The 27622-nt window shown below is 40.4% G+C and overlaps 1 protein-coding gene across 2 annotated transcripts in view; it reads right to left on the bottom strand.

The window, feature by feature from the left end:
• Positions 1-2360: 2360 nt before the first annotated feature.
• Positions 2361-27622, bottom strand: part of Zcchc4 (zinc finger CCHC-type containing 4) — a 38080-nt gene continuing 12818 nt past the window's right edge. The window contains exons 6-13 of one of the 2 annotated variants that reach the window (XM_048364815.1): positions 23131-23203; positions 20092-20242; positions 18984-19084; positions 10573-10694; positions 10256-10331; positions 8035-8086; positions 7418-7562; positions 2361-2924 (exon numbers count right to left, since the gene is read on the bottom strand). In XM_048364815.1, coding sequence (XP_048220772.1) covers positions 2789-2924; positions 7418-7562; positions 8035-8086; positions 10256-10331; positions 10573-10694; positions 18984-19084; positions 20092-20242; positions 23131-23203 — 856 coding nt within the window. In that variant the 3' untranslated portion in view covers positions 2361-2788. Of the gene's footprint in view, positions 2925-6934; positions 7282-7316; positions 7563-8034; positions 8087-10255; positions 10332-10572; positions 10695-18983; positions 19085-20091; positions 20243-23130; positions 23204-27622 lie in introns of those variants that run through there. The other variant, XM_048364814.1, reaches the window with a different exon arrangement.

Below are 27622 nucleotides of genomic sequence, written 5' to 3' on the forward strand. Positions count from 1 at the left end.
ACCACTTGAGCCACAACACCATTTCCAGCTACTTGTTTATGTGGTGCTGAAGAATCAAACCCAGGGCTTCATGCATGCTAGGCTAAGCCACATTCCCAGCCCTGTTCCTGAGCTTTTCTGCTCAAAGCTAGTGCTCTACCACTTGAGCCACAGGTCCACTTGTAGCTTGTTCGAAGTTTATTGGAAGTAATTGTCTCATGAACTTTCCTTCCCCAGGCTGGCTTCAAACTAAGGTCCTCACATCTTAGCCTCCTAAGTAGCTAGGATTACAGGCATGAGTCACTGACATCCAGCCTAGTACATTAATTTTATTTTATTTTGCCAGTCATAGGGCTTGAACTCAGGGCCTAAGCACAGTCCCTGGCTTCTTTGTGCTCAAGGCTAGCACTCTACCACTTAAGCCACAGCACTACTTCTGGCTTTTTCTGTATATGTGGTGCTGAGGAATCAAACCCAAGGCTTCACACATGCTAGGCAAGCACTCTACCACTAGGCTACATTCCCAACCCAGTACATTAATTTTTACTATAACTAAGATTCTTTTTTTTTTTTTTTTTTTTTTTGGTGTAGGGGGATGTTGTAATTGTCTTATTTGTGATTTTTGTCTTTTCTTTTTTGGTATTGGGGATCAAACCCAGGATGTTGCACTTGCGAGGCAAGTGTTTTGCCATTGAGCTACATCCCAGCCCTAATTAAGATTCTGATTTCCTCAATTCTAAGTTTTACCTTTCCTATATTTCAATATTTCCCAAATCAGAAAAATCTAAAAATTATGTTATAATTAATAAAACATATTTCTGTTTCTTGATGGTATGCTATGAAAAAAATCAGTAGTGCTTTTTTTCTTCTTTTTAAAAGACTGGGTCTCATTTATATTGGTTGAGGTGGTCCTCAATAACTGGGCTCAAGAAATCCTCCTGCTTTAACTTCTCATCTCAGCTTCCAGAGTAACAAGGATGGTAGGTGCATGCCATTTCACAAGGCTTCAATGGTATATTTTACAACTGATGCTACCTTAAAATTAAGGAATATGAAGATGAGAATAACCACTGGCCATCAGGACCCAATTCTCTGGTAGTCATGGTCTTTTAGGTGTCTGAGTATCAGTGGAGAACACAACAGATTTTACTATGATATAGTGGACTCCATAAAATCAGGCAATGTCCCTACCCAGGCTGGCATCAGAGAAGGAAACTCAAAATGATTTAGAGTTCATATTTCATCCTGTCATCTCCACTCTGTCTTTCCTATCATTACAGCAGTCCACAGGACAAATGGGAAAGATAGAGCTGGAGGTGTACATCACTGGTAGAACATTTACCCAGCAGGCACAAGACTCTGGGTTCACTCAGCAGGCAAAAAAAAGGAAAAACAACGGCAACACAAAATAAACCAAAGAGACAGGGGAAGTGTTTTCTAATGCTTATTAAATCCCAGAGCTTAACTCATCTTTGATATAGCCGGTGCACACCACTACCCTGTTGATGTGGGCCATGCTAAGAGCCATGGTTCCCAGAAATCTAAGTGCCAGGTGGGTCTTGTACTCTCAGAGCTCAAGCTACCCCCACACGGAGGCCCCCAAATCAGCTCCACAACAGCAGTTGTTTGAGAACAAGAGAAAAGTCACTTTGCAAATTTAAAGTCATTCAAAATGATTCCATTTTAAGGGGATAATGTTCAGATACTTGGCAGAGAAAAGGAGCTCTGGGGGTTCAAAAAACACCCTCCAGAGCTGCACCACTGGAACACGTGGTGATTGCCATAGGCCCCAGTAGCGAGTGTCATTTCTTAACAGAAATCACCTCGAACAGGAGAGAATTATCAGCTAGGCACATGGCTCATGTAATCACAAAACAAACCTAACAGTTATAACCTGATCATAATGGACATTATGATCCATTGTCATAAATGAAGACACTGGGACTTACATGTAAGAGTGACTTGGCCAAGACTAGGAAATGTTTGTCAGAACAGGAATGAGAAGTTTGATCACTCTCTGCCTCCTGCTACCAACCACTTCCACAAAGAGATGAACTGAGCCAGGCATGGTGGCATACACTGGTAATCCCAGCACTCAGGAGTCTGCAGCAAGAAGATCATGAGTTTGAGTCCAGCCCCCTGTCTAAAAAATAATAATAATAAGATAAAACTTATGGCACATATGAAAACACTGCAGTGACAGAGCCAATCTTGACTCTGAGTATCTCATTCACCCAACATTGAAGTGATTCATCAAAGGGCAAGGGCAGAAAGTACAAGAAAATAAATATTTAATAATAATGTAGTTACAGTCATAATCTTTATAGCTTACAGTGCTTTGTAAAAATTTTGCCCATCATCTTCAGATACAACCTAAAAAATATGTATATCCACTTTTATTTGAAAGGAGTTTAAACCATTTCCAAATATTTAAGAACAACAAAAAATTCACATCTTAACATAAAAGATCACAGGTTTTCACTTCCATTTTCTTCTGACACGGTCTGCAAAGAACTTTGAATGCCCATTTTTTTAGACAAAGGGGCCAAAATAATTAAAACTGGGAGAGACTTAAAGAGAGAGAAAGCATGAAGAGAGGGCCAGGAAAGCAGCCAAGGACGGCAATTTCCCCAGGTCTCCCAGGAGGCAGAGAAGGGGACTATGAACAGCAAATGCCACCTGCCCGTTATGGAGCTCAGGAAGGTGCATACCTTTGAAAGCGACTGAATTTAACTCCACTGTGGCACTTGTAGAAAATGGCATCAAAGGTTGGACTATAAATCTTTCTTATTCTCAAGTCACTGGACATTTAAGAGCAAAGATATTGATGGACTCTCTCCCTTCTCTTCTTTCTCCTGATAACAGATGTTTGATTCATGGACTGTCCTTTAGTGGCCTCCATTTTCATCTTATTACTTTTTCTTTGCTTCTGCTTTCTGACAGCCCTGAAAAACAAGGTGCTAAATTATTTTGTAAAATGAACACAGTGAATTATGTAATTATGTGGAAGTTCAATTAACCAGCTAGCCACATAAGAAAATAGAAGGGAAAGAATTTACTGTATTGTAAGCATAAATCTCCAGTATCCTAAAGCGTAACAATAGCCAGAGGCCTGATCAAGCAAAATGTTTGGGAAAACACATTTCTTTAAAAGATGGTTACTACAGAGTTAGGCAAGCTATTGAGGACAATTGCACCACAGGGGGAGGCGAGCATGCCAGTGAGGCTGCTTGCAGTTTGGGGGCTCAGGGTACCCCATTACACTGCTCAACCTATTACTTTATCTCCAAACCCCTCCATCAGGAATTAACATATGGAGCAGTTTACAGGGATACAAAATGATCAACATAATAGAAAAATCTGACCAAGTTCAAGGACCCTTTTTTTTTTTTACACCTGGCACTAGTTTCTTCTCTCCAGAGGTCTAAAAGTCCTAACAAGGGCCTTGCTGGCCACCTCTGATGTCCTCAACTTCTTGAAGAGTAGATTCGAACAGAAAAGGCTGGAATTTTTAAAACACCATATCAGAACACATTCTCTGCTTCTCATGTTCTCAGAGTCTGTGGCTGGGAAAGATTACTGGCCATTTGTTCACTTTTCCATGCTAGCAAAATCCTGTCATTATGCTAGCAGCATCAGCTCCTGCCCATTCTTTGGTTCTTGCTAGCATGGAAATGTGGCCCCTCTTATAAGTAACCATGGGCTAAATTCCCAGGACAAAACCTCAAAAAGGGGCTTCATTGATAGTATGGAGTCCCTGAGTGTATGGAACTTGGGCCCCACTATTTATTCATTCAACACTGTATGTGTTAGGTATCAGAGATACAAAAGTGAATGTGCAACGAAGCTTCGACTCCAGGGAGCTGGGAAACTGAGCAAGACAGCCCATCCCCATTTTGTTTATATAGGAGACAGAAGCTCTGGTGTCCTATGAGCACCTAGGGAGGAAGTGGCAGGAACTGCCTGCTTCTAGGACCTGTGCTCTTAATCATCTTCACAATGATTACTCCACCACACATTAATCAGGTATGGAAGAAGCTAGGCAGGCAGGAATCGATCAGTAAGTAGTTGCTATCAGTGGGAGTTTCACATGACCACTGGGCAGAATCTTCACTTGACTTTCCATTTTACTATACCTAGTTTTTTGCAGCATGGCATCATGAACCGGGATACCATGGAGAGGAGGAAGGATGGAATAGGAATATAATAGAAGGAGTGAATTTATTCAGTATGCACAGTGAGCATGTATGGAAATATTACAGTGAAACACCCTCATACTATAATGCATACTAATTTTAAAGTATAATTTTTAGCTGGACGCCAATGACTAAAGCCTATAATCCTAGCTATTCAGAAGGCTGAGATCTGAAGATTGCAGTTCAAAGCCAGCCCAAACAGAGGAAAGTCCATGAGACTCTTTTCTCCAATTAAACACTAAAAAGACAGAAGTAGAGCTGTGGTTCAACTGTCAAAATAAAATTGGAACCAACAGAGGGTGAGAGAAGGGATGACAGTGTCTAAAAAGAAATGCACCTGACTTACATAACTGTATCCCCTCTGTATATCACCTTTATAATAATTTTTAAATTTTTTAATTAAAAAATAGAACTAACACATTATAAAAATACAATTAAGAGATCTTAACATGGTATTAAGGCATTATTTGACATAATGTCAACAGTGTTCATGTTTTTTTCTGATGATTACAAGACATTCTTCAGTTTTTGTTAAGTGAGATTAGGTTTAGACTTGAACAAAATAAAATGGTCATCTTTCTACTGCTTTGTGCATGTGATACAAATCTCTTCTCTCCCCAGCTATTAGTTTAAAGTAGGATAATCCCTTATAGGTAATGCTTTAGCAAATTCAATGAAATACAATCTGTAATAGCAAAGTCAACGAAGCCATGTGTCCCAGTATACAAACTTTAAATTCCAATTCAGTTCTTCCACTCATAAGCACTGCTAAAAATAAAACTGATTCACTTGGGGATACAGTAAATGCAGAAGGAAAATATTTTAAACTATTCTTTTATAATGTGAATAAACAAAACCTTCCAGAGATAGTTTTTGAACTGTGATTGAGTATAAATCAATTGTTTCATTTAGTCTTAAAATTACATTGACCTAGTCTTTGTCCTCTAAATTACAGGATTTATATAACTGATAGAATGAGCATTCACCACAAGATGGAGCCAGCATTCTAGTTCACAGATGAAGGAAAATTAACACTAAGCAAAAATAGCAGATGGCTGTGCAAAGCATAAACTTAAAGGACCCTTCATGCCATGTATGTTACAAAGGCTATTAAGTTTAAATTCTTTTTATTATCATAAAGAAGGAAATTCTGCCTTATCAATTTCATTATGAAAATGTTTTGAGAATAGCAACCATAAACAGAGTTTAGAAGTCTTCTCTGAGAAGAAAGGAATACCATGTAAGAGTTATGAGGTAGAACACATCTCAAGGGATTTGTTCTTGGAATGACAATTGATCAAATTTAATATTGAGGGATGATAGATAATCTCCCCCATGAAAACAATGTTACTATCATAGCTGTTTAAGAAGCAATGAGGAGCCTACAATATATTACCAAAGTGTGAATTCCAAATTCAAGGCTGAGAGTATGGTGCCTACTTCTGTTTTCACCCAAAATTATACCCTAAGTGACACAACGTTCCCAGGCTATTACATGCAACAGGTGCAGTCAAGTCCTGAAGATTTCCAGGGTAACAAGTTTGATGGATTCTGTGTGCTTTTTTTAAATTTTTAATAATTCTACTTATACCTTGGACTACTCTTGAAAATGTACAAAACAAAGTAAAGGGCTGGTGCCTCACGCCTATAATCCTAGCTACTCAGGAGGCTGAGATCTGAGGAGCACGGTTCAAAGCCAGCCCGGGCAGGAAAGTCCATGAGACTATTATCTCAAATTAACCACTAGGAAACTGGAAGTAGAGCTGTGGCTCAAAGTAGTAAAGCACTAGCCTTGAGCAACAGAGCTCAGGATCAGTGCTCAGGCTCTGAGGTCAAGCCCTACACCCAACCGAAAAGAAAAAAAAAGTAAATACATGAGCGTTAGCTTAAATAGTAGGCAGAATAAGTGTCTGGACTTTTGTAGAAAAAAAAATTCATTGCTCCCCCAATTTTATTTAATTTTTAAAAGAATTATAATCATAAAGTTATTAAATCATGAAATAACTCCTTTACTAATATTTTTCATCACAAGTCATATGATAGCTCAAAATGTTATTCATAATGTCAATTTTCATCTAATGTTAAATCTGGTATCTGATGTAACTATGTGATGTTTAAGGTAGTTTTATGCTAGCAGTACTAGGGTTTGAACTCATGCTCACAAGCTTGTTGGGAAGGTCCTCTATGATTTGAACCATACCCAGTCCTTTTTTGCCCTAGTTATTTTTCAGGCAAGAGTCTTGTTTTCCTTCTAGCTTCAGACACAAGCCTCCTACCTATGCCTCTTGCTTGGCTGGGATTACAGGTGTGTGCCACTGTGCACAGGCCATGTTCAAAGAATAGTATAATTGTTCAAATGACCCTAGTTGAAACAGCAATAGTTTTTCTAAATATGACATTATCATTGTTGGAACTTTGCTGTGACTTATAATCAATACCAAACAATTGGTGGAAGAAGTTAGAATAATCATGAGAAATAAAAAGCTACAAAACCTTTAGGTCGGGGCTGGGAATATGGCCTAGTGGTAAAGTGCTCGCCTCGTACACATGAAGCCCTGGGTTCGATTCCTCAACACCACATATATAGAAAAAGCCGGAAGTGGCGCCGTGGCTCAAGTGGCAGAGTGCTAGCCTTGAGCAAAAAGAAGCCAGGGACAGTGCTCAGGCCCTGAGTTCAAGCCCCAGGACTGGCAACAAAAACAAAACCAAACAAAAAACCTTTAGGTCAGCAAGAGGGAGTGAAAGGGTTTTTTTTTTTGTTTTAATATTTAAGTATTAAGCATGTCTAAATATATTCTAAATATTTTCTAGAAATCTGGGAAATTTTTAAAGAAATAATGCCACTTGTCTGCTGTGTAACTCCACACTGTACTCAATCTGAAAGGCCTTCTCCAACCTTCCTGCCATCGAGTTTCAGGTAATCTGAGTCAATTACTTAAGTGTCATGCTCCTCAGGAAAGCCTGACCTCTCATCCCAACGCTATAATGTCACACGAACCACAGAACACGTACAGTTAATCACGTCAGCCTTATGCCTCGGTTATTTTGTTGTCTACCCATAAGGCTGTGAAGCAAGCTCTTCCACTCATCTCAGCCCCCCTTCTCCCTCCCCCCCTCCCCAATCCAGGCAGAGAAAGCAACAAGGACTGGAGGCCTCTGCCTCCTCTGAATGCTGCAGACTTCTGCAGACTGGTCTGTACAAAGTACACAAGGACAAAAAAAAAAAAAAGAATCCAACTGACCTGTTAGCTCCCCGAGAGAGGCAGACATTAGGACAAGTGCTGCGTTTGTGATCTGACTTGCCACAAATAAAGCAGCCAGCTCTTGGCCCCACACAGGAATGATCTGCGACAGCACAGTGACCGCAAACGCTACAGTGGATCCAGGCTGTAAAATAAAAAGTAAGCCTTAGAGGAACTTCCATGAATACACTTCTTCACTTCATTAACTTCTAAGGAAGATGTACAGGTAATGTTTACTTCCATTATTGTAGCTGATTTGCAGAGCTAGTTTTAATTTGGCTAAAGAGACCCAAAATGAAGCACTTCTCTGCATTTTCTTTTCCTTTCTTTTCTTTCTTAACTCCTAGTCCTAAGGCTTGAACTTGGGGCCCTTCACTCTTGCCTATTAGTTTTTCCACTCAAGGCTTGTGCTCTACTACTTGAGCCACTCAAGTCTGTCTGCCCAGGCTATCCTACCTGAGAAGCTAGGCTTACAGGTGTGAGCCACTGGCTATGACTAAGCAAGTAAGTTAACACAAGGTTTTGTCGTTATTTCCCTTCTATAGAAATCTTTTGGAGGGAGAGCAAAAATTCAAACATGCTTCCCCAGGCCCTCACAACCCACGCTCCATACTTACAAGGCTTTACACACTTCCTGCAGAGGAAGCAATGCTTCCACTTCCTGCCATCCTGCAAAAACAATTTCAAACGCCATGTAATTTGTTATTAACAACCAAGTTCCACAATTAAAAATTAAAATGTCTTACTGAAATTGGTGTAAATTATTCATCTCTATTTCTCCCTTTTCTGGGCTTCACAATTAAATACTTTGATTTTAATTTATGCATTTCTCTACTTAACTCAAATGCCTCCTTGATGGGCCTCAATTTCCTTAACTATGTAACTAGGAGATTTATCCAAATGATCTTCAAAATCCACTCCAGTTCAAGCAACCAATCTCCACAAAGAAGGACTCACATGAAAATTTCAAGAGAATTAATGATTAGTAATTTTATGGGTCTATACTACACAATCCTTAATGAAATTCCTATTTGATAGCTTTATGTAATTTAGAAAAATAGGTTTCAGGTTGCTATTTGAGGATTTTAAAACTCTGATGAAACATACCTACTAATGCATAAATCACATATGTCCAACTTGATAAGGACTGTTAGAAAATACTGCTGAGTCTCAGGGCAGGGGAGACCCCCACCATCATTCCTGCTCCCTCCCCGGGTAGGGTGTGTGTGTTACCTATGTATGCATCTCATTCTTCAATTTTAAACTCTCTATGATCTGTGCAAAATGCAGATGATTTCTAAACTAATTGAGAATCTACACTTAAATGTGCTACCATAAAAACCAGTATAGTCAGAAGCAAAATGGTTATTATGAAAAATATACTTACTGATACTTACATAAACAGCATTTCTTTGGAGAAGAGCTTGTGCTTACTATCTAAAAGAAACTCACCTGGTCTTTCTGACTGGAGTTGGTTAAAACAAGCAAACCTTAGAGTCATCCTACCTTCCTTTTAAAAATAGATTTATTCCTAAGTGGCAAAACTTGGAAGCAACCAAAAATGTCCTTCAGTAAATAAAGAGTTAAATAAACTGACTCATCTAGACAATACGATTCTTTCACAAGGAGCCATGAAGCCATGGAAAGTTAAAGAAATGTTAAAAAAAAAAAAAACCTGATTATTCAAGCCTGGCTTAGACCTGTAATCCTAGCTACTCAGGCTAAGACCTGAGGATCTCAGTTTAAAGCCATCCTGGGCAGGAAAGTCCATGAGACCCTTATCTCCAAAAGACCAAAGTGGCTCAAGTAGTAGAGCACTATCCTGGAGCAACAAAAAAAGCTCAGGCACTGAGTTCAAGCCCTAGGACAGGCACATGAGCATGTACGTACACGTACACGTGTACACACACACACAATAACTGGAAGAAAGTCCTCTACAGAGGAGTCATACATCCTGCAGGACTGCAAACTGTGACAGCGTGGGAAAGGCTGTGAATATAGCCGCAGTGCCAGCCATTAGAGAGGCAGGAAACAAGGCTTTAGGGAGAACATGAAATCACTCAGTGTGACACTACAGTGTCAAATTCAGGTCATTACCCATTCATCCAAACCCAAACACACTTAGGGGGCTGGGACACAGCCCCAAGAGTGCACCTGAAACTTGTGCTCGGTGTTGTTGCCATGCCCAGGTAAGTACATCAGCTGTGACAAATGTTGACTCTAATGGGTGGTGTTGACAGTGGGGGAGGCTGGCAGGGGCGGAGGTAGGGATTTGGGGACAATTAACCTCCCAGCTTAATCTTGCTGTGAATCTAAAGCTGGTTGTGGTTTTGTTTTGGGGCTATTTAGAAAAATATAATAGCTAAATACATAAATACAAAGTATGTCTCTTAGAGTCCTTTCTTCCCTGTAAAACAGGGGGGAGTGACTACCTACTTCCTGAGGCTGTTGTGAAATTAACAGAGTTCACCTGCCTTAAAAAAGGGCCCAGGCATGAGGACAGTAAAAGTATCTACTAGTTCAGTGCCTTTTTTGAAATGTCATACATTTGCCCTCAACAGACACATTCATGTAGCATCCCTTAAGGGTTCACATAAAACCCTCCTTTTGTTAGCAGTCGTTCAGTGCCATATGAAAGTAAACTCAAGTAAGCAAGAGGGCAATGAAGAGCTTTAAAGAGTATCCTCTATAGTTAGAAATAAAGTACTATTGTATTAAAGTACACCTACTAGATAACACCTATTCATACAAACTAGAATATTAACCAAATTATATTTAGGAAAGCATAGAGCCAGTAACCATATTTAATTAAGAATGCACTGCAGAAGAAAACTGTACCTTGGATGTGCAAGAATTGCAGTGCTCACAGTGTCGATTCTCAAAGGAAACGTACCGCTGACACAGAGGGCAAAATCTGATAAAGAACAAAAGAGGAAAATCACTGCATATGTTCACTAAGACTCGCAGAATACACACAAGTGTACATAGCACTTGTTCTCAAAACTGGAGGCAATCAGAAATAATATGACACTGTGAATCACATTTAAAAGCAGGAGAAGAAATAAAGGGTTCACTAGTGAAAGCACTTTGCAGTTAGATATCTGTAACTGCCTTTGCAGCAGCCTGGGACGTTCAAAGTTCTCCAGTGATCTTACCTGTACCCTTCTTCGGTGGGAAGGATTATCTTATGGGGTGGAATGTTGGTGAAAATACGCACAGGCGACTGTTTCCGCCCTGTCTTTCCATGTTTATAAAGTGCATGATTATCATAATCTACCTAGAAAGTAAAGACAAAATATACTCAAATGGGTCAACATTCACTAAGCTTCTTGAACCAATAAATAAATAAGCTGATGACAAGATAGACTAAAGTAACAAATTCCTTTCTTTTTTTTTTTTTTTTTTTTTTTGGTGCCCATCCTGGGGCTTGAAGCCAGGGCCTGAACACTGTCCCTGGGCTTTCTTTGCTCAAGGCTAGCACTCTACCACTTGAGCCACAGTTCCACTTTTGGCTTTTTGCTAGTTAACTGGAGATAAGAGTTTCACAGACTTTCCTGGCTTTGAATAGTGATCCCCAAATCTGTTTCTTGAGTAGCTAGGATTACAGGTGTGAGCCTCCAGCACTAGATAGATAGATAGATAGATAGATAGATAGATAGATAGATAGATAGAATATATATGTATATATATTAAGTAACAAATTCTTAAATGTAAGAGTTTATTTATGGACCATTTCAGATGTTATATGTTAAGGAAACAATTCCAGTCCTTCATCTAGTACAATGGGCTTTATAAGAAAGACTCAGGCAATTAAGAACTCATGTCTTTGGAGACACGTGTTAGCATGGTTGAGGCCTTCCACTTTGGGGTGTGAGGATGCCGCATGCCAGCGTTCAGTTCACCAGGCGCAGGCGCAGCCTCAGCTCTACCCTTCACTCACTCGCTGCCCTCACACTTGGACAAAGGACAGGCTTCTGGGTCTGACACTGGCTTTGCCACTTGCTTGTTACCTGACCATAGCCAAGTTTATTTTTTATATAGTCTTTTTTGTTAAAGGAGGTTACTAATTCTGACCTTAAAGTGGCTGTGAAGGTTAAATAGCTTAGCGAAATAAAACACTTAGTCCGGGGCCTGTCAAAGGCAGAAAGATGGAGAGGGATACAGGGGCCCATAACCATGCTTGCTCCCCCACAGCTATCCAAACCATTGACCTCTTTCCTCAATATACCTAAGTCAGCTTCTCGTCTCATCAGATTATCTTGAAGGGCAACTGAAGCGAACAAGTATGATTTCTTTCTGTTTCTGAGAGTTAGGCCTCAAACTCACAATTACAGTCATGTACTATCACACTAGGCCACAAGCAAATTACCTTGATTCTATCTTTTCCTCCAACCTATTTATCCATACACATCCTCAATGTGGTTTTAGGTCTGCTATGTATTTACCAGGTCACTAAATCTATCTTTCTATAGACCAGGAATTCTGAAAGTGGATCAACGACATCAGTGTCACTGAGGATCTTGTTAGAAGTGCAAATTTGTGTCCCCACCAGGACCTAGTAAGTCAGAAACCTGGGGAGTGAGGACCAGCAGTCTGTGTTAACAAGCCTTCTGGAATACTCAGGTTCGAGAAGCTCTGCCTGAGACTATCCTCAAGAACACCATGAGAGTTTTATGAGCTCAACCACAAGTGGATCCCAATTTTCAAGCAAGGTATAATGAATTGTTCCAATTCTGAACAAGGAACTGAATTAGGAACTTAAAAGCAAACTGCTTTGCAAGCTATGTATCCAATCAGCAAAAATGTAAAACCAATAGAAAGGAAGAGAGGCCTCTGATGGCAGATTCCTCAGTCCTTCTGAGGCCCTGTCTACCTTAATGCTTACACCTACAGGAAGCTTCACTGATAAGCTTCAACAGCAGGAAAAAAGTAAGTACAGAAGGATGATACCCAAATCGGTTGAACCTCCCAACACAAGTTTCTGGCTGGGTGCCAGCAAGCTTCATCTCGTTTAGCTGACTATGCTGAAGCTAGCACAGCCCCAGGTTGCCTCTAAGATAGGCATTATCTACCAAGGAAGTCCCAGGTTAGATCTCAATTGCAGCCCTGTATCCAGGTACTGAGTCTTTGGACAGACATTGATAAAACTAGCTCATTTCTACTGAAAATAATGGCAGTGAGTAGGATTTATAGTTTAGCAAATTGGGGGTGTTTATTCAGAAAAGAGAAGGCAGGGAGGAATGGACAGCTATTTTATAACGAAAGGGGTGTCACATGGAATAGAAATTAGACTTGCCCTTTATTGCCTCAGAGAACAGAACTAGGACCAGTGGTTAGAAGTTAATGGGGAGCATATTTTATCTCAATATGAGAAAAATTTCTAACGATTAGAGCTATTAAATAAATTGAGTTGCCTTGTAAGGCTGTAGGACTCTGCTCAGTGAAAGCGCTTGAGTGAAGCTGGATGACTGCTTGTCATGAATTTAGTGGGAGGATTATTGCATTGGGAAGTCAGCCCAGGTTACGTCTAGGTTTCTTTCCAACTCTCAAAGTCCTATGAATATATGTTACCTATTAGAAGCTAAGAGACAAAAATAGATTTTACTTCAAAATCGCCTTAAAATAGTTCCTCAAAGAGTTTTCTTCTAAAATGATTTAAATTCATAATTTCTCCCTAATGCACTCCTCTGTGTGGGTGAGTAAATATATGGTACCTTATTAAGTTCAACAAAGATATTTTCAACAGAAACTGACAAGGATCATAAGCAAAAGCTCTTCCCCGAGAGAATCTCAGCGAGCTTTTCAAATGTTGTAAAATAATATTGTAAAAAGACATCAAGTACATGGAATATTCTATGCAATATAACAGATAGCAGATGGAGGGGGGAGAACAATTTCTTTATGGCTACCCAAGGAGTCAGAGGATGTATGTGTCAGAAAGGTGGCTGATTGCTTGATTTTGCATAACCTAATTGGGATTATTATTATTTTTAAACGCGGGTTTGTTGTGCTAATTAACTATAAACATATGGTATGTAAAATGCATGCTGCTAGAGTAAATTAATGTACCTCTAACATACATCCATATTTCATAGCTTCATCCACACAAATAAACCTCCTGTGGAAGTGCGGTAAAGCAAACACAATTTTGCAAATTGCCTATCACTAGTGGTAGAGCTGATACACCATTTTCCCATCATTATCCCTGACATTTCGCTCACAATGATGATGAGAGGCATTCTCAAATAGAAAATTTCTCCCACAGAACTGATTAATGTGATGAAGTACTGTATAGAAATGAGGGAAAGCACAAAATCTCTGCAATTCCTAACTTTTAATTTGATCCATACGCAAATGTCTTCTGTGCCATGAGACTGAAGCTGGTTATATGGAGAACCAAGACTTTCAAGACAACAGCATTTGTTTTGTACCTCCTATGTCCCAGGCATCAGGCCAGGATGCAAAGCTAAAGTAAGATGAGTACAGCCCCTGCAGGAGGGGGTCCGATTTAACTTCAGCTTAATTTAACAAAGGTTCCCAGTATACTTCTCCAGCTTTACCAACCAACCCTCAATCTTCTACACATGTACCCGCCACCGCCCGCCCCCCCACCCGTAACCTCTGATCTGAAATTCTCAGCTACATCTCATTCTCCCTATCTCTCCACACACAATAAAGGTTTAATACACAAGATGTAGACACTTTTATTTTTTGGTGTTACTGGGGTTTGAACTCAGGGCCTTGCACTTACTAGGCAGTTGCTCTACCACTTGAGCCATGCCTCCAGCCCCTTTTTCTATGGGCTATTTTCAAGGTAGGGTCTCTGGCCAACCTGTGCTGAGATGTTCCTACTTAGGTTTCCCTGTGCCATACCTTATCTGGCTCAATCTTATTGTTGTTGTGCTGTTTTATGCTTTTTTGTTGTTGGTGGTGGTGGGGCTTGAACTCAGGGTCCTGGGCACTGTCCTTGAGCTCTTTTGTTCAAGGCTAGTGCTCTACCACTTTAAGCTACAACGCCACTCCTAGTTTTTTGGGTGGTTAATTGGAGATAAGAGTCTCATGAGAACTTTTCAGCCAGGGCTGGCTTTGAACTATGGTCCTTAGACGTCAGTCTCCTGAGTAGCTGGATTAGAGAGGCATGAGCCACCAGCATTCCAATTGTTTTAATTTTTTTGTGTAGCCCTTCTTGTATAGCCCTGCTAACTGAGAATTTGTAGCCCAGGCTGCTCTCGACCTGCTCAGTGCTGGGATTATAGGTGTACATCACCAAGTGTAGCTTCAAGCATCTTATTTTATAGGTAATGAAATAGAGACCTGAAAAGATTAAGTGCCTTTCCTCAAGACTAACTAGCTTCTAAAAGGCAGTGAGAACTCAAACTTCTACTCCAAATCAGAATTTCTTTGCATTATCGAATCTTTCCTTTCTAATCTGCCCTCGGTAAAACTCATGGTTCTCTAGGTCTTTAATAACTACTTTATTCTCTGCTTATCAAGTGTTTTATCAACTGATGAAGAGCCTACATCATTTATATCTCATAAAGATTTGCAGTATCTCTGCTTTCCTCCTCCTGAAAAAGTATTTCTAAGAAACAAATTTAGTGACTTGGAGACTTTATCCCTGCATTCTAGCTTAGAGGCTTATAATCACCTCCAGGAATCGGGCTGGGGGAACTAATCAAGGTCTGTGAAGGAGGAGGGGAGACTTGCAACGTTTCACTTAAAAAAAGGTTAAAAAAAAAAAAGTACTAGAAAATGAAGTCAAATTAACAAAAGAAAACAAAAGGCTCTAAAGAAGCATAAGAGTAACAGATCCAGAGACTTTTTTTTAATAGAGAAAAAAAAATTTAGGCCAGAAAAATCATCAAGGGGGAGTACAACAAATAAAGTTAAATGAGAGAGACATGGGGAAATCGGCTTCTCTAACATAACCACTTAACAGGCAGCATACCCACTCTTACCTTCAGTAGGAATCCTGGAAAACCTAGCTTGGGTTTTATATATTTTATTCTCATTTCTCTTTTCTAATTTTTGTTTTGTTTTGGCTTTCTCGCTGTTTTTGTTTGGACAAAGCCTTGCTCTGTAGTCTAGACTGGCCCAGGACTCACTATGGGTGCTAGCTATGAGTAATCTCAAACTCACAATTCCTCCTGCCTCCAACTTCCACGTGCTGGGATTATAGGAAGGAATGTGTCACTATGGCTGACCTCACTTTCTTTCAAAGGTTGGCTTTTTCTCTACTCAAAAGACTACTTTTTCACCCTGTTGGACATCCATGACCTACACAGATCTCTCCCTCTCCTCTCACCCCACCCCGCCTTTTTTCAGTCCTAGGGCTTGAACTCTGGGCCAGAGCATTGTCCCTGAACTGCTTTTGCTCAAGGCGAGGGCTCCACCAGCGCACAGTTACTTGGACCCTTTTTTCGTCAATATACTGATTTACAATTACTCTCAATAGGGTTGAGTTGGGAACTAGTCCCTAAAACTAGAATGCCGATATTTCCAAAGCTTTTTAATATCATGGGCTGCAAGGTGGTATGGAGGTGATTTCCTCTTCCATGTACTGTACTAAAATCTTCCTTCATCTTTCAAAAAAAGAAAAAAAGAGAGATATTCTTTCTCCCAGATATTGCACAAAAAGTGCACCCAAGAACAAGTTCTGTGGGCATCACAAGACTCATGCTGATGTCAATGCTGGTATCAATAGCCTTCACTCTGCACTTGTTGAGTGTGAAGGACTGAGGAAGTCTTCTCATGCATTATCTCATGAGACACACAACTTATCATTGTTGTTGTTAAACTGGCAAGATGAGCATCAGAGAGGACTGACAGTTGGACAAGATTCTTTCAACTCTACAGCTCACATTCTCCTTCATTTCAGTGCTTTGACATAAATGGGAAACTGGCTATCTGCTAGACATTAGACTAGAAACTCACTCACTGCCAAAGGCCACAAGTGCGGCTGAAGTGCAGCTGGATGCTTAGTTAAAACTTCTAGGCCATGTCAGCTATAATTGCATTGCAAATAGCAATTCTAGAAGTTTCCCTCAGACAAGACACAAAACTCTGGAAGCCCTAGAAAGGAGAGTATGAAGGGAGTTATGATGTACATTTTGCGGAAGGGGGGCTCAAGAAAACAAGGTTGAAGCAGGAGGTCGTGAATCATGCCTGTAATGCTAGCTATTCAGGGAAATGCATCTGCAGACTCTCATCTCCAATTAATTTTTTTCTTTAAAAGTCAGAAGTAGAGGAGTGGCTCAAGTGTTAAAGCACCAGCCTTGAGCAAAAAAAGCTAGCAAGGAGATTAATCCCCAGTAAAATACACACACACACACACACACACACACACACACACACACACACACAAAGTTAAAATGATTTATGATATATACTTTTGGAAAGAAACCTGTTAATATGGCTCAATAACTACAAGAATGTCCTTTAAATTTGAGAAGTAATCTCAGCTTTGACAATCTAATAATGTGAAATATGGGAAAATATATGCATAAAACATGTTTATGGCAATATCGTTTATAGTACTTTAAAGTAAAAGCATTCTAAAGTCAAAAGGGGAATTAATAATGTAGCTTGTTAATGAAAAAATGTGAAGGTATTAACACATAAGGATTATGTAGCTCCCTTAAAAATGTACTTAGATATAGACAAGAGGAGGAAAGAAATGTGTGGAAGTAAAGAGTTTGGAACTGTACTATTTGCTTTTCAGTGTGGAATCACAGGTGGAGTCTCCCCTCAGTTCTGGCAGCACTGTTGCTTTCAGAACTTGAAAATAATTTTCACAATGGCATATGTTTTTAAGAGGAAACAAAGGAGAACCAAGTGCTACCTGGCAACAACTACTGAAGACATTTAACAATTCTAGGGCTGAAAACTCTTAACCAGGAGCTGTCAATTCCACAGGAAACTCCGATAGAGCCAGGTACTGCTGGCTCATGCTTGTAATCCTAGATTCCCAAGATCTGACAATCACAGTTTGAAGCCAGCCTGGGCAGGGAAGTTCATGACACTCTTCATTAACCATCAGAAAACTTCAAGAGGAGTGTGGGAGAGGCTTATGGATGCTAGCCTCTCCTCTCATCTGTGGCTAGTGCTCCATCACAGGCAGTGCGGGCTCACTCAAGCGGCTTCTGCCCTGGGCCAGCACACACTCACACTCACAGCCACACCCAGAGCCTTCTCCTGCCTCCACTGACACCCACAAGCTGAGACTAGGTAGCACACAGGGCATGGGGCCAACCAGAAAAGGCAACGGACTTTCCTACATCCTCTGAACAAGGAAACTCATCTTCTAACAACGCTCTGGAGGACTGCAAGACCTTCTGGTAGCAATGCAAGGTTCAGAATGGGAAACTTGGGGAAATACTTTCTCTACCTCCAGTTTTGTTTTAAGGTTTCTCTTGGTACCATTCTGTAACTTCTACAATTGCTCTAAAGATCATACAGTTAAGGTCCATGTCCTCTATCAGATCTAAAATACCCTGGGGCATGATAAATTGTACAGGACTCTAAACTCTCAACACAGTGAGACCAAAGGAGGATATTCTTAGGGGACAATCACAAAGGTACAATGCCTATGTGCCTCTGGTCATATAAAATAATATTTATCAAGATGAACTCCAGGGGGGCTGGGGATATAGCCTAGTGGCAAGAGTGCCTGCCTCGGATACACGAGGCCCTAGGTTCGATTCCCCAGCACCACATATACAGAAAACGGCCAGAAGTGGCGCTGTGGCTCAAGTGGCAGAGTGCTAGCCTTGAGCGGGAAGAAGCCAGGGACAGTGCTCAGGCCCGGAGTCCAAGGCCCAGGACTGGCCAAAAAAAAAAAAAAAAAAGATGAACTCCAGGAAATGAAACAAGAGATTTTTTGTTTGTTTTTTTCTGATTTCATTTCTTTTTGTCTTGTTTATCTGTCTTTGGGAGAGTAAAGGTGGTAGAGGACAGAAATAGAGGGACGAAGGATGAACAAATGCAGTAGTGGTACTCACCAGACACTATGTTGAAAATGAACTATACAACTTGTGGGTGGGGATGGGAGGGAAAAACTGAGAGGGAAAGAGTGGCACTGTCCAAAAAGAAATGTACCCTTTATCAGACTTATGTAGCTGTAACCCCTCTGTTCATCAACTTTATAATAATAAAAAATTTTTAAAGATTACAGTTAAACACCATGGAACAAAACTATGTATAGGATAGTTTTAGTGTCTGATATAACTCAAAGAGGCTGGGAATATGGCCTAGTGGCAACAGTGCTAGCCTCCTATACATGAAGCCTTCAGTTCGATTCCCCAGCACCACATATATAGAAAATGGCCAGAAGTGGCGCTGTGGCTCAAGTGGCAGAGTGCTAGCCTTGAGCAAAAAGAAGCCAGGGACAGTGCTCAGGCCCTGAGTCCAAGCCCAGGATTGGCAAAAAAAAAATAATAATAATAATAATAATAATAACTCAAAGTATTTTAATTTACTAAAATCAAAGGACAGTCTTATCAGAATAATTTACTGCTCATTTAATATCCATTCTTCAACAATGTCAGAAAACAGAAAATTACTATACCTGATAATCCAGCATGGAGAAGCTAGGGAAAAACTGACATATCCGAGACTCAAAAAAATAAGGGAATATCCAGAAAATAGGCAATTCTTTGTAGCTGTTATCTAATGGATACAAAAAAAGGAAAGGAAAATCAAGAAATTGATACTAAAAACATGATTGAAATTAATTGAAAAAATTTTGTAGACATTTCTAGCTGTTCATATATCTATCTCTCATATAAAATGAGGAGGTTTATCACAGTGCCACTTCAACCTGCCCTTTCCAAAGGTCAATGGAAATATTGTATAGGTAAAACAAAACACTGACTTAATCTGCTCTGATTAGTCTTCTTGAGAACAGCAAATAAGTGGCATACCTCACACGAGTCATATATCTATCTAAATAATATTTTTAGGATTTGTCTGCACCGTCCTCAAAGCATACAACCTAGATGGCACAATTAATAGAGAAGCTTACTCACATTAACTCTGGACACTCTTAGAATTTATCAACTCACAAGCTGGAAGCTGTATAGAGACAATCTATGGATAATTAGATAATTACATAAAGCAAAGCTGAATGAGCCCACTTTTTGGGCTGGGAATCCGTGTGGCTTAACCACTAGGAGCCTTGTGGATGTCAGACCTCCACTCAAACCTTGGCAGAGTTTCAAACTCTGGACCTGGGACTGGGTAACCTCTTGGAATTCTGGGTAAGACTTTAGGAGCAGAGGATATAAGGCCCAGAGGGCAGAGAGAGGTGACTGTCTTATTCTTTCATCTATCTGTTCCTAGTACCTAGGCAGTACCTGACACATGGTACCCACTCAGTCAAGATTTATCGAACAAATAGTAGTTTTCTGTTGTTCTTCATATTGCTCCATAATTCCCACCAAAAACGTGTGTCACCTACATGCCATTTTACAACCCTATGACAATGCAATGAGTGTTCAATGACAGTGAAGTTTGCCCATCCTCCAACAAGCCTGTTTTTAAAGAGAAGAACCTGATACATGTATATTCTCCAGTGCAGAGTTCCTGAGCCTGGCTACCGTGTGACAAGGAGTAGACAGGCAGGTTACTACATTCACACTTATCTTGTAATAAAGTAAAAACATTACACTACACACCTTGGTTTTGACCTTCCTTCCATATAGCAATTAACTTCTTGAATGTGATAGCCAGAGGCTCAACCAAGCCACCAAAAGGAGGGTCTGTGACCATAATGACTCCATCACCTGCATCTTCCTGTAAGAATGCTCTGCATACATCAAGGGCGGCCTGGAACAAACAAAAACTCTAAATTGGGACAAGACAGGCACCTTGTACTAGCTGGGGGAAACCACATCGGGTTCTTTCTCACTCTTCCCCAAGTTGTCCTGTCACTACAGTGCGGTGCTGACATTCCATAACCTCTTAGTCGCTCCAGTCAGAGATTTTATCTTTGAGGTTTGTGACAGCAGCTTTTTCAAACTGCAAATGCAAACACCATCACCATCAGAAAACTACACATTTCACATGGTAAGTTAAAAGCAAATTTAGTCATCTAAAAGAAAGACACTCCTTACTCATGCAAACAACCTAAACTGCTATTCAACTCCATGACCTGGAACAAGGACAGTTCTAAATTCTGGGGACACAAGGAGAATAAGATATATTTTTTCCTATCTGGCTTGCCCAAACACCATTAGTTCAGTTTCATAAGAACCACAAGTCACTAGACAAGAATGCTCATGCTTTGTTTTGTTTTTAAGATGGAGGTCTTTCTACGTAATCAAACTCATGACCCTCCTGAGGGCTGGATTACAGATATGGGCCACCATATCTCAGTATACACATTTTGAAGTAGGAGGTAAATGTCTGGCATCATTGATCATGCATAGTAAGAAAATAAAAGTTCACAAATAGTAAAGCTTATCCAGACAATGAAATCATGCTACTTGTACACTTTGCCTATAGGCTGATACATTTTTTTAGCAAATTGCAGTTTTTGTTATTGGTAGGTTAGCGTGAACTGTATGTTGCTTTTCCTTTTGAGCAGGGGTCATAGGAGATACCTTGCACAGTATCTCCCACTCACTGATTGGGAAGCAGTCTTAAGTTACCAACTACAAAAGCAAATCTACAGCATGGAAAAGGTACCAGATTTTAAATTGAATAGAACTTTAAACTTTAATAAGCTTATGTGTACTTTACAGTAAAATATATACTAATCTAGGTACTGAATTAGTTTAGGAGCCCCATCAATTCCCCTGGACAGTCCTCACTAACTTGCACTGGACTGGTGTGACAGGGCGTGAGGGCAGAGGCTACTCACTGCTCACCTACCTCGCCCTCCTCACCCTGCTTCCCAGGACAATGACGATGAGTGCATATGGTGGTTTGGAAAGACTTTGGATTCCTCAGAGTTTAAAGGTGGAAGAGAAAATAATAATAGGCCAGCTAACAATGCCTAGATGCAAACAGAACACACTAAGTCTACTTTTCCAACTAGGACTCACTGGCATGGCAGTGTCACAAGCTACCCAGGGCCCTAGCATTGTCACCCGTGGGAAACACAAGCCACCAGGAGCTGTCGACATCTTACTTCTCACTCAAACAGTGCTTGCCATCCAAGTTAGCTACCCTTTGCACATACTTGAACCCCTTTATCACCAGGCACATGACATTTTTATTCCCTTCAAGGCTGCAGGAGAGGCTATGAGAAACTTGCGTGGGGAACTCCTATTTGTAATCCAGGAATTTGTAATCCCTGCCCCAGAGCTGAGCTCCAGAGGCAGAAGCTGCAATTCTCCAAAGCACCTGTACAACAACTTGGATACCAAATGGGCAGGAGATGCTGAGAGAGGGACTTAGAGAAGTAAATCCCCACTGGAGCACCTCATTCCAGCAATGGACCAGGAAAGCACAGAAGGGTGGCAGGACCATTACAACTTTCTGCAGCTAGGATAGTGGGAGCATGGGTAAAAGTCAGGGAAGTGTGTCTGGAATGCTGTTGTCTTCAGGCAGAAACTCGGGGGTGGGGGGGTGTCCAGTCTTGGCAGCTAACTCACCCTTATGTCAGAAACTTTATTATCAGGTATCCTATTAACTCTCAAGAGGAAGTCACATTGAATTTCCTAGAAAAGGCTGCACATTGCTTTTTAAAAATATATAAAATTGTTAGCTAATAGGTATTTAAATGTAATGTTACCTTTCCTTTGTCTTTACTGATAAAATAAAAAGTGAAATCATAGTATATTAAAAACAAACACCAGACATGGGTGCATTGGTGACTCACATCTAGAATCCTAGCTCCTTAGGAGGCTGAGATCTGAGGATTGCAGTTTGAGGAAAGTCCTAAGACTCATCTCCAATTAACCACCAAAAAGCCAGAAGTGAAGCTGTGGTTCAAATGGTAGAGCACTAGTCTTGAGCAAATTCAGGCCCTGTGTTGAAGCCCCAGGACCAACACAAAGAACAAACAAAAACAAGCAAACAGCAAACCCTAATTCCCGACTGCAGCAGCCAGCAGTGGCAAAAGAAAGATGAAGCCCCAAAGTTCCAAGAAGCTACACCTGGCTCCACAACATCCATGTCTCACCAGCTCACAACTCACCACTTCCACACTTGACTTCCAAACCTCCCTGCCTCCCATTTTGAAGGACAAAATACAAGCCACACCCTCGGACCAAGTCAGCCTGGGTTTCTCTCCCATTATACTTGTCACAGTCCTCCTGCTTCCAAAGGCAGTGGTCCAGAATCGAGTTCTAGCCTCTCTTTTCTCACAGCCACCATCCTGGCTTCGAATCATTGAGCAGTGCCACTGTTTTCATCTCCTACTTTCCATCACGCTCCTCTACTCAGTTCTCAGGGCCCTGAAGCCTTTCTACCAGGAGCTTCCAGCAGGAGGCCACAGATCCTGAGCACAAACAGCAAAGCAGAGAACAGGGAGAAGAGCAGCAGGAATAATAGCAGAAGTCAAACCAAGTCCATGGAGCTTGCTAACAAAGTGAGCTCTATTCGAAATGCAATGAAAAGAGAATGACAGAATCACTTCTGGCTGCTCGGTAAGCCTCCCGGAAATGAACAAAAATAAATGCCTTGTACAAATGGTAGAAAAAGAACAAAGGAGGCACTCTTGAATTTGTAAATCTACAATAAGAAGAATGAATAGTCATAATTCTTACCTTTCCATCAAAGAAATGATGGTTAAACATGTTATAATGGCAAAAGCTATCTTCCATATAAAACTGCGAATACCTGTAAAATAATTCATTTCTGGAGTTACTTGCCTGTCATAGCCGTACTGTAAACAATTATACACTAAAATATAAATTGTAAAAGCACTTTGATAAAATATATTTCAGGACTCTTCATGCTTCTGAAATAAGAAATACTTTTCAAAAGTTTCAAGGAATTTCTAACAATGAACTTCAATTATTTTCCTTAGTTTAAGTAAAGCACTGGCAAGCCCACAGAATATTCATATTTCAGTACAAAAATCAACATTTCTTAATGGCTTAATGGCTGTCAAGTATTTTGTTCCCTGGTTAACAAAAAAAATTTTTTTGTTGGTGCTGATGGTAATGGGCTTGAATTTAGGGCCTAGGCACTGCCTCTGAGCAATTTTGATCAAGGCAACCACTCTACCACTTTTAGCCACAGCTTCACTCCTGGTTTTTGAGTGGTTAATTGGAGATATGACTCACGGGGACTTTCCTGCCCTGGATGCCTTCAAACCACAATTCTCAGGTCTCACTGTCTTGTGTAGCTAGGATTACACACATGAGCCACCAGTTCCCAGCTTAAAAGATATTTTATGTATTAGTTGAACAAAATATGCCCGTCGATCTAAGAGGAATGAATAAGGGCATTTCATACTCCCTAAATTTGTGCCAGGAAAAGAAGGGTATTTGTTTACAGAATGAACTACCTTACTCTTTTAATAGACTATTAGAAAATACCATCAAAATGAATATGAGACCAGCTTTGGATATCAACATTTTATAAATTTCTACTAATTTACTAGGCAAAACTGCTACATTATGGCTTAAACTTACACTTAGGTGATTGCTCATATGCTTTCCGTTTCTCAGTTATGTCTGTACTGTTTGACTGTCCCAATTACGTAGATTGGTCTGTGGCTGACTTCTGACTTTTTTATTCTGAACAGAAACTTATATTACCCCAACACGATTTGAACGTTGTCTACTTTATTATAAATTATTCGCACTGAGCTATACCATCCTGGTTGGAAAGATGGAAGAACCCAGGGCCATGTCCCTCCTCTATGGCTTCACGGAGTGAGTTGTACTGGTGGCTCCCCTTTGCTTGTTCTAATGTTCTCAGCTGTCCCCGGCTGTCTGGAAGAGACTGGCCCACCACAGCCCTGCTCCATCACAGAGCTGAGGAGCACGAGCTCAAGAGCCACAGGGTCAGCTTTCAAACTGCAGCTGTTCACTTAGGCACTGTGCTGCCTTAATAAGGAAATTACTTAGCACTTCTAATCTCCATGTCTTCATCTACAAAGAGGGGAAAACAATTTCTACCTATTCACAGAATAAAGGAGTGGTGCATGGAAAGTGTGTCTCACAACACCAGCCACACAGAATACACTCAGATATTAAGTGCCATTATTTTAATATCAGCCATAAATATAATGTCTTAAAAGCCCTTAGAGAATTGTTTCTCTTCACCTAAACATAATCTCAGATTCTTCCTGTTCTATGGAGATAGAAGCACAGGGGCTTACTATTCTCAGTACCTTATCCTTTAATCATTTTATATACTATTAAGTTTATATGTTCATTTCATAAAAGACTCATTGACACTGAAGAAATAAAAGGCGTGGAGAGCTTAAAAATGTTTAAAGCAGGGCTGGGAATGTGGCTTAATGATAGAGTGCTTGCCTAGCATGCATGAAGCCTTCAGTTAGATTCCTCAGCACCACATAAACAGAAAAAGGCAGAAGTGGTGCTGTGGCTCAAGTAGTAGAGTACTTTCCTTAAGCAAAAAGAAACCAGGGACAGTGCTCAGGCCTTGAGTTCAAGCCCCAGGACCGGCCAAAATAAATAAATGGATAAATAAAGCATACATTTTAGCTTACTGAATTTTCTAAAAACTATGGAGAAATGTCAATTACCATTAGAAAACAAATATATCTTTTGAACTTTTTTTAGATAGTCTTAATTAACTTTTAAATAACTGATTTGGAGGGGAATGGAGAGTACTGGGTTTGAGTTCAGTACTAAGCTGGCACTTGTTGCCAGCCCAGCTTTTTGCTGATTATTCTGGACATAGGATCTCACAAACTTTTCTGCCTGAGCAAGCTTCAAACCATAAGTCTTCAACTCTCAGCTTCCCAAGCAGCTAAGATTGGAGACATGAGCATGAGCCTTTGAAACAGCTGAATAACTTATTTTTAAAAAGACTATCTACCCTAGTACGGCTTGTATGTGCTAACATTTGAGGGTATTCTCTTTGACATTGCTTGATGAAAAGGGGCAAAGGAAAACAATACCCTTTTCACTGAATCTCCACTGTTACCTTGCTTCATAAAAACACACAAGAGTGATCTTTGAAAATGAAAAAAAGAAAATTTTATTTACACAAAAGTTTAGCAAAGCACACCTGTCCAAGACATTCTGGAAGCAGTGTGCAGAGCTAGAAACAGGAAAACAAAAATGGTGGGGGGGAGGCAAGTTTTCAGTGCTAAGTTTCCACCAAATACAAACAAGGAAGCATAATTATTCATATTTTAAATTATAAACAAAAATCATTCAACATTGCCTGTTAAAATAAAACTGGCCATAAGGAATTATTCTCTCCATTGAATAAGGCAAACAAAACCAATCAGAAAAGCATGCACTCGAAAACTGCTCACAAGGACAGTCATTTAATTTGGCCATTCATTCTCTTTAGATGAGAGTCAGTTACCAAGTGTGAAACACTCTCTCTCCACAGGAAATGTAATCAAGCGCTGAATAAAATTAGTTCATAAAAGAAACCTAAGAAATTCAGTTTTTGATATCACTTTATTTGGATGTTAGTTTACCAAATAGAATTTCCCATCTTTTGTGCTAAAATGAAAGCCCACAGAAACCCATCTTAGCAAATGTAGGCTACACATCCTACCCCTGTATATGTACTGTACATCTCCACAGGGAGCCGTAGAAGCGAGGAAGCTCTGAACCATGGAGACTTTTTTACAGGGTAACAAGAAACCAGAGCAAAAGCCCCTTTTTATCCAGATGTTTCCCTGATTTAACTATGGTATCTGTGAGAAATCCAAAACTGAGTAGTTCACAGACTAGCTCCATTAACAAAGAAAAAGAGAACGGAAATGCCCTTTGCGAAAGATAGTTGTTTAGTCATAATTATATAAAGTTGACTTGAAAAATCTAAAGGAACATAAACCACAAAAGCTATACTTCCTTTCTTTTTTCTTTGTGCCAACACTGGGCCTTGAACTCAGGATCTCCAGCTCTTATTCAGCTTACTTGCTCACAGCTGGTACTCTCCCATGCAAGTTAGGCTTCCAGCCCAGCTTTCTTTTGAAACCACAAACTTCCAGGTCTCAGAATTCCTGAGGAGCTAGGATTACATGTTTGAGCCACCGGTGCCTGGCTACCTATACCTCTTTTGTTTTGGAATTTATTTATTTATTTATTTATTTTTTTTTTTGCCAGTCCTGGGGCTTGGGACTCAGGGCCTGATCACTCTACCTGGCTTCTTTTTGCTCAAGGCTCGCAAGCACCCTACCTCTTGCACCACAGTGCCACTTACGCCTTTTTCTATTTATGTGGTGCTGAGTAATCAAACCCAGGACTTCATGCATGTGAGACAAGCATTCTACCACTAAGCCACATTCCCAGCCCTAGCTATACTTCTTATTGTGATACTTTGTACCTTTAAACTCTGTCTGCCTTGTTTGAAGTCTAAGAACATATATGTAATTTCATAGACTCCAACAAATGCTGGAACTGACCTAAAGTCTATCAGATTTAAATAAAAGGAGACACAAAGCCCAATTTGTTTAGTACACTTAAGAACATGCAAAAAGAACCTATGAACAATACACTGTCTTATACAGTCACCATGAGCTCCTGGAATTGAAGCAATTATAGAAATTAGGAAGAATATTTCCACTCTCTAGACTTGCAGAGTGGAGGAGCAGATATGCCACCTGTGCTACAAATCGAAGGTGTGCACCTCCTACAGTACCACCTGAGGGAGACAGAAGCTGTGCTTGTCACTGCCCCATCTGTCTGCCAGCCACTCAGGTGCCAGCTAAAACACAGTTAATACAAGCTCATGTGTCTGCTCACCCCCACCCTCCTTCTGGGCCCTGTCCATCCCTATTTAGCATTCTCTTCACTCCTGGTGGGTCCAGGGAGGCAGTACACTCATCACCTGCTAAAGTTTACTTTTATTTATTTATTTACGTGTATGTGTGTGTGTGCACGCCAGACCTAGGGCTTAAAATCTGAGAGCTTTTTTCTCTCAAGGTTAGCCCCCTGCCACTCTGAGCCACAGCTCCACTAATAGCTTTTTAGTAGTTAATTGGAGATAAGAATCTCAGAATTTCCTTGGGCTAGCTTCAAACCATGATACTCAGATCTCAGACTCCTGAGTTGCTAGGATTATAGTCAGGGGCCACCGGTGCCCTGCTTAGAACAT

Source organism: Perognathus longimembris, chromosome 16 (assembly GCF_023159225.1).
Source record: "Perognathus longimembris pacificus isolate PPM17 chromosome 16, ASM2315922v1, whole genome shotgun sequence".
NCBI lineage: Eukaryota > Metazoa > Chordata > Mammalia > Rodentia > Heteromyidae > Perognathus > Perognathus longimembris.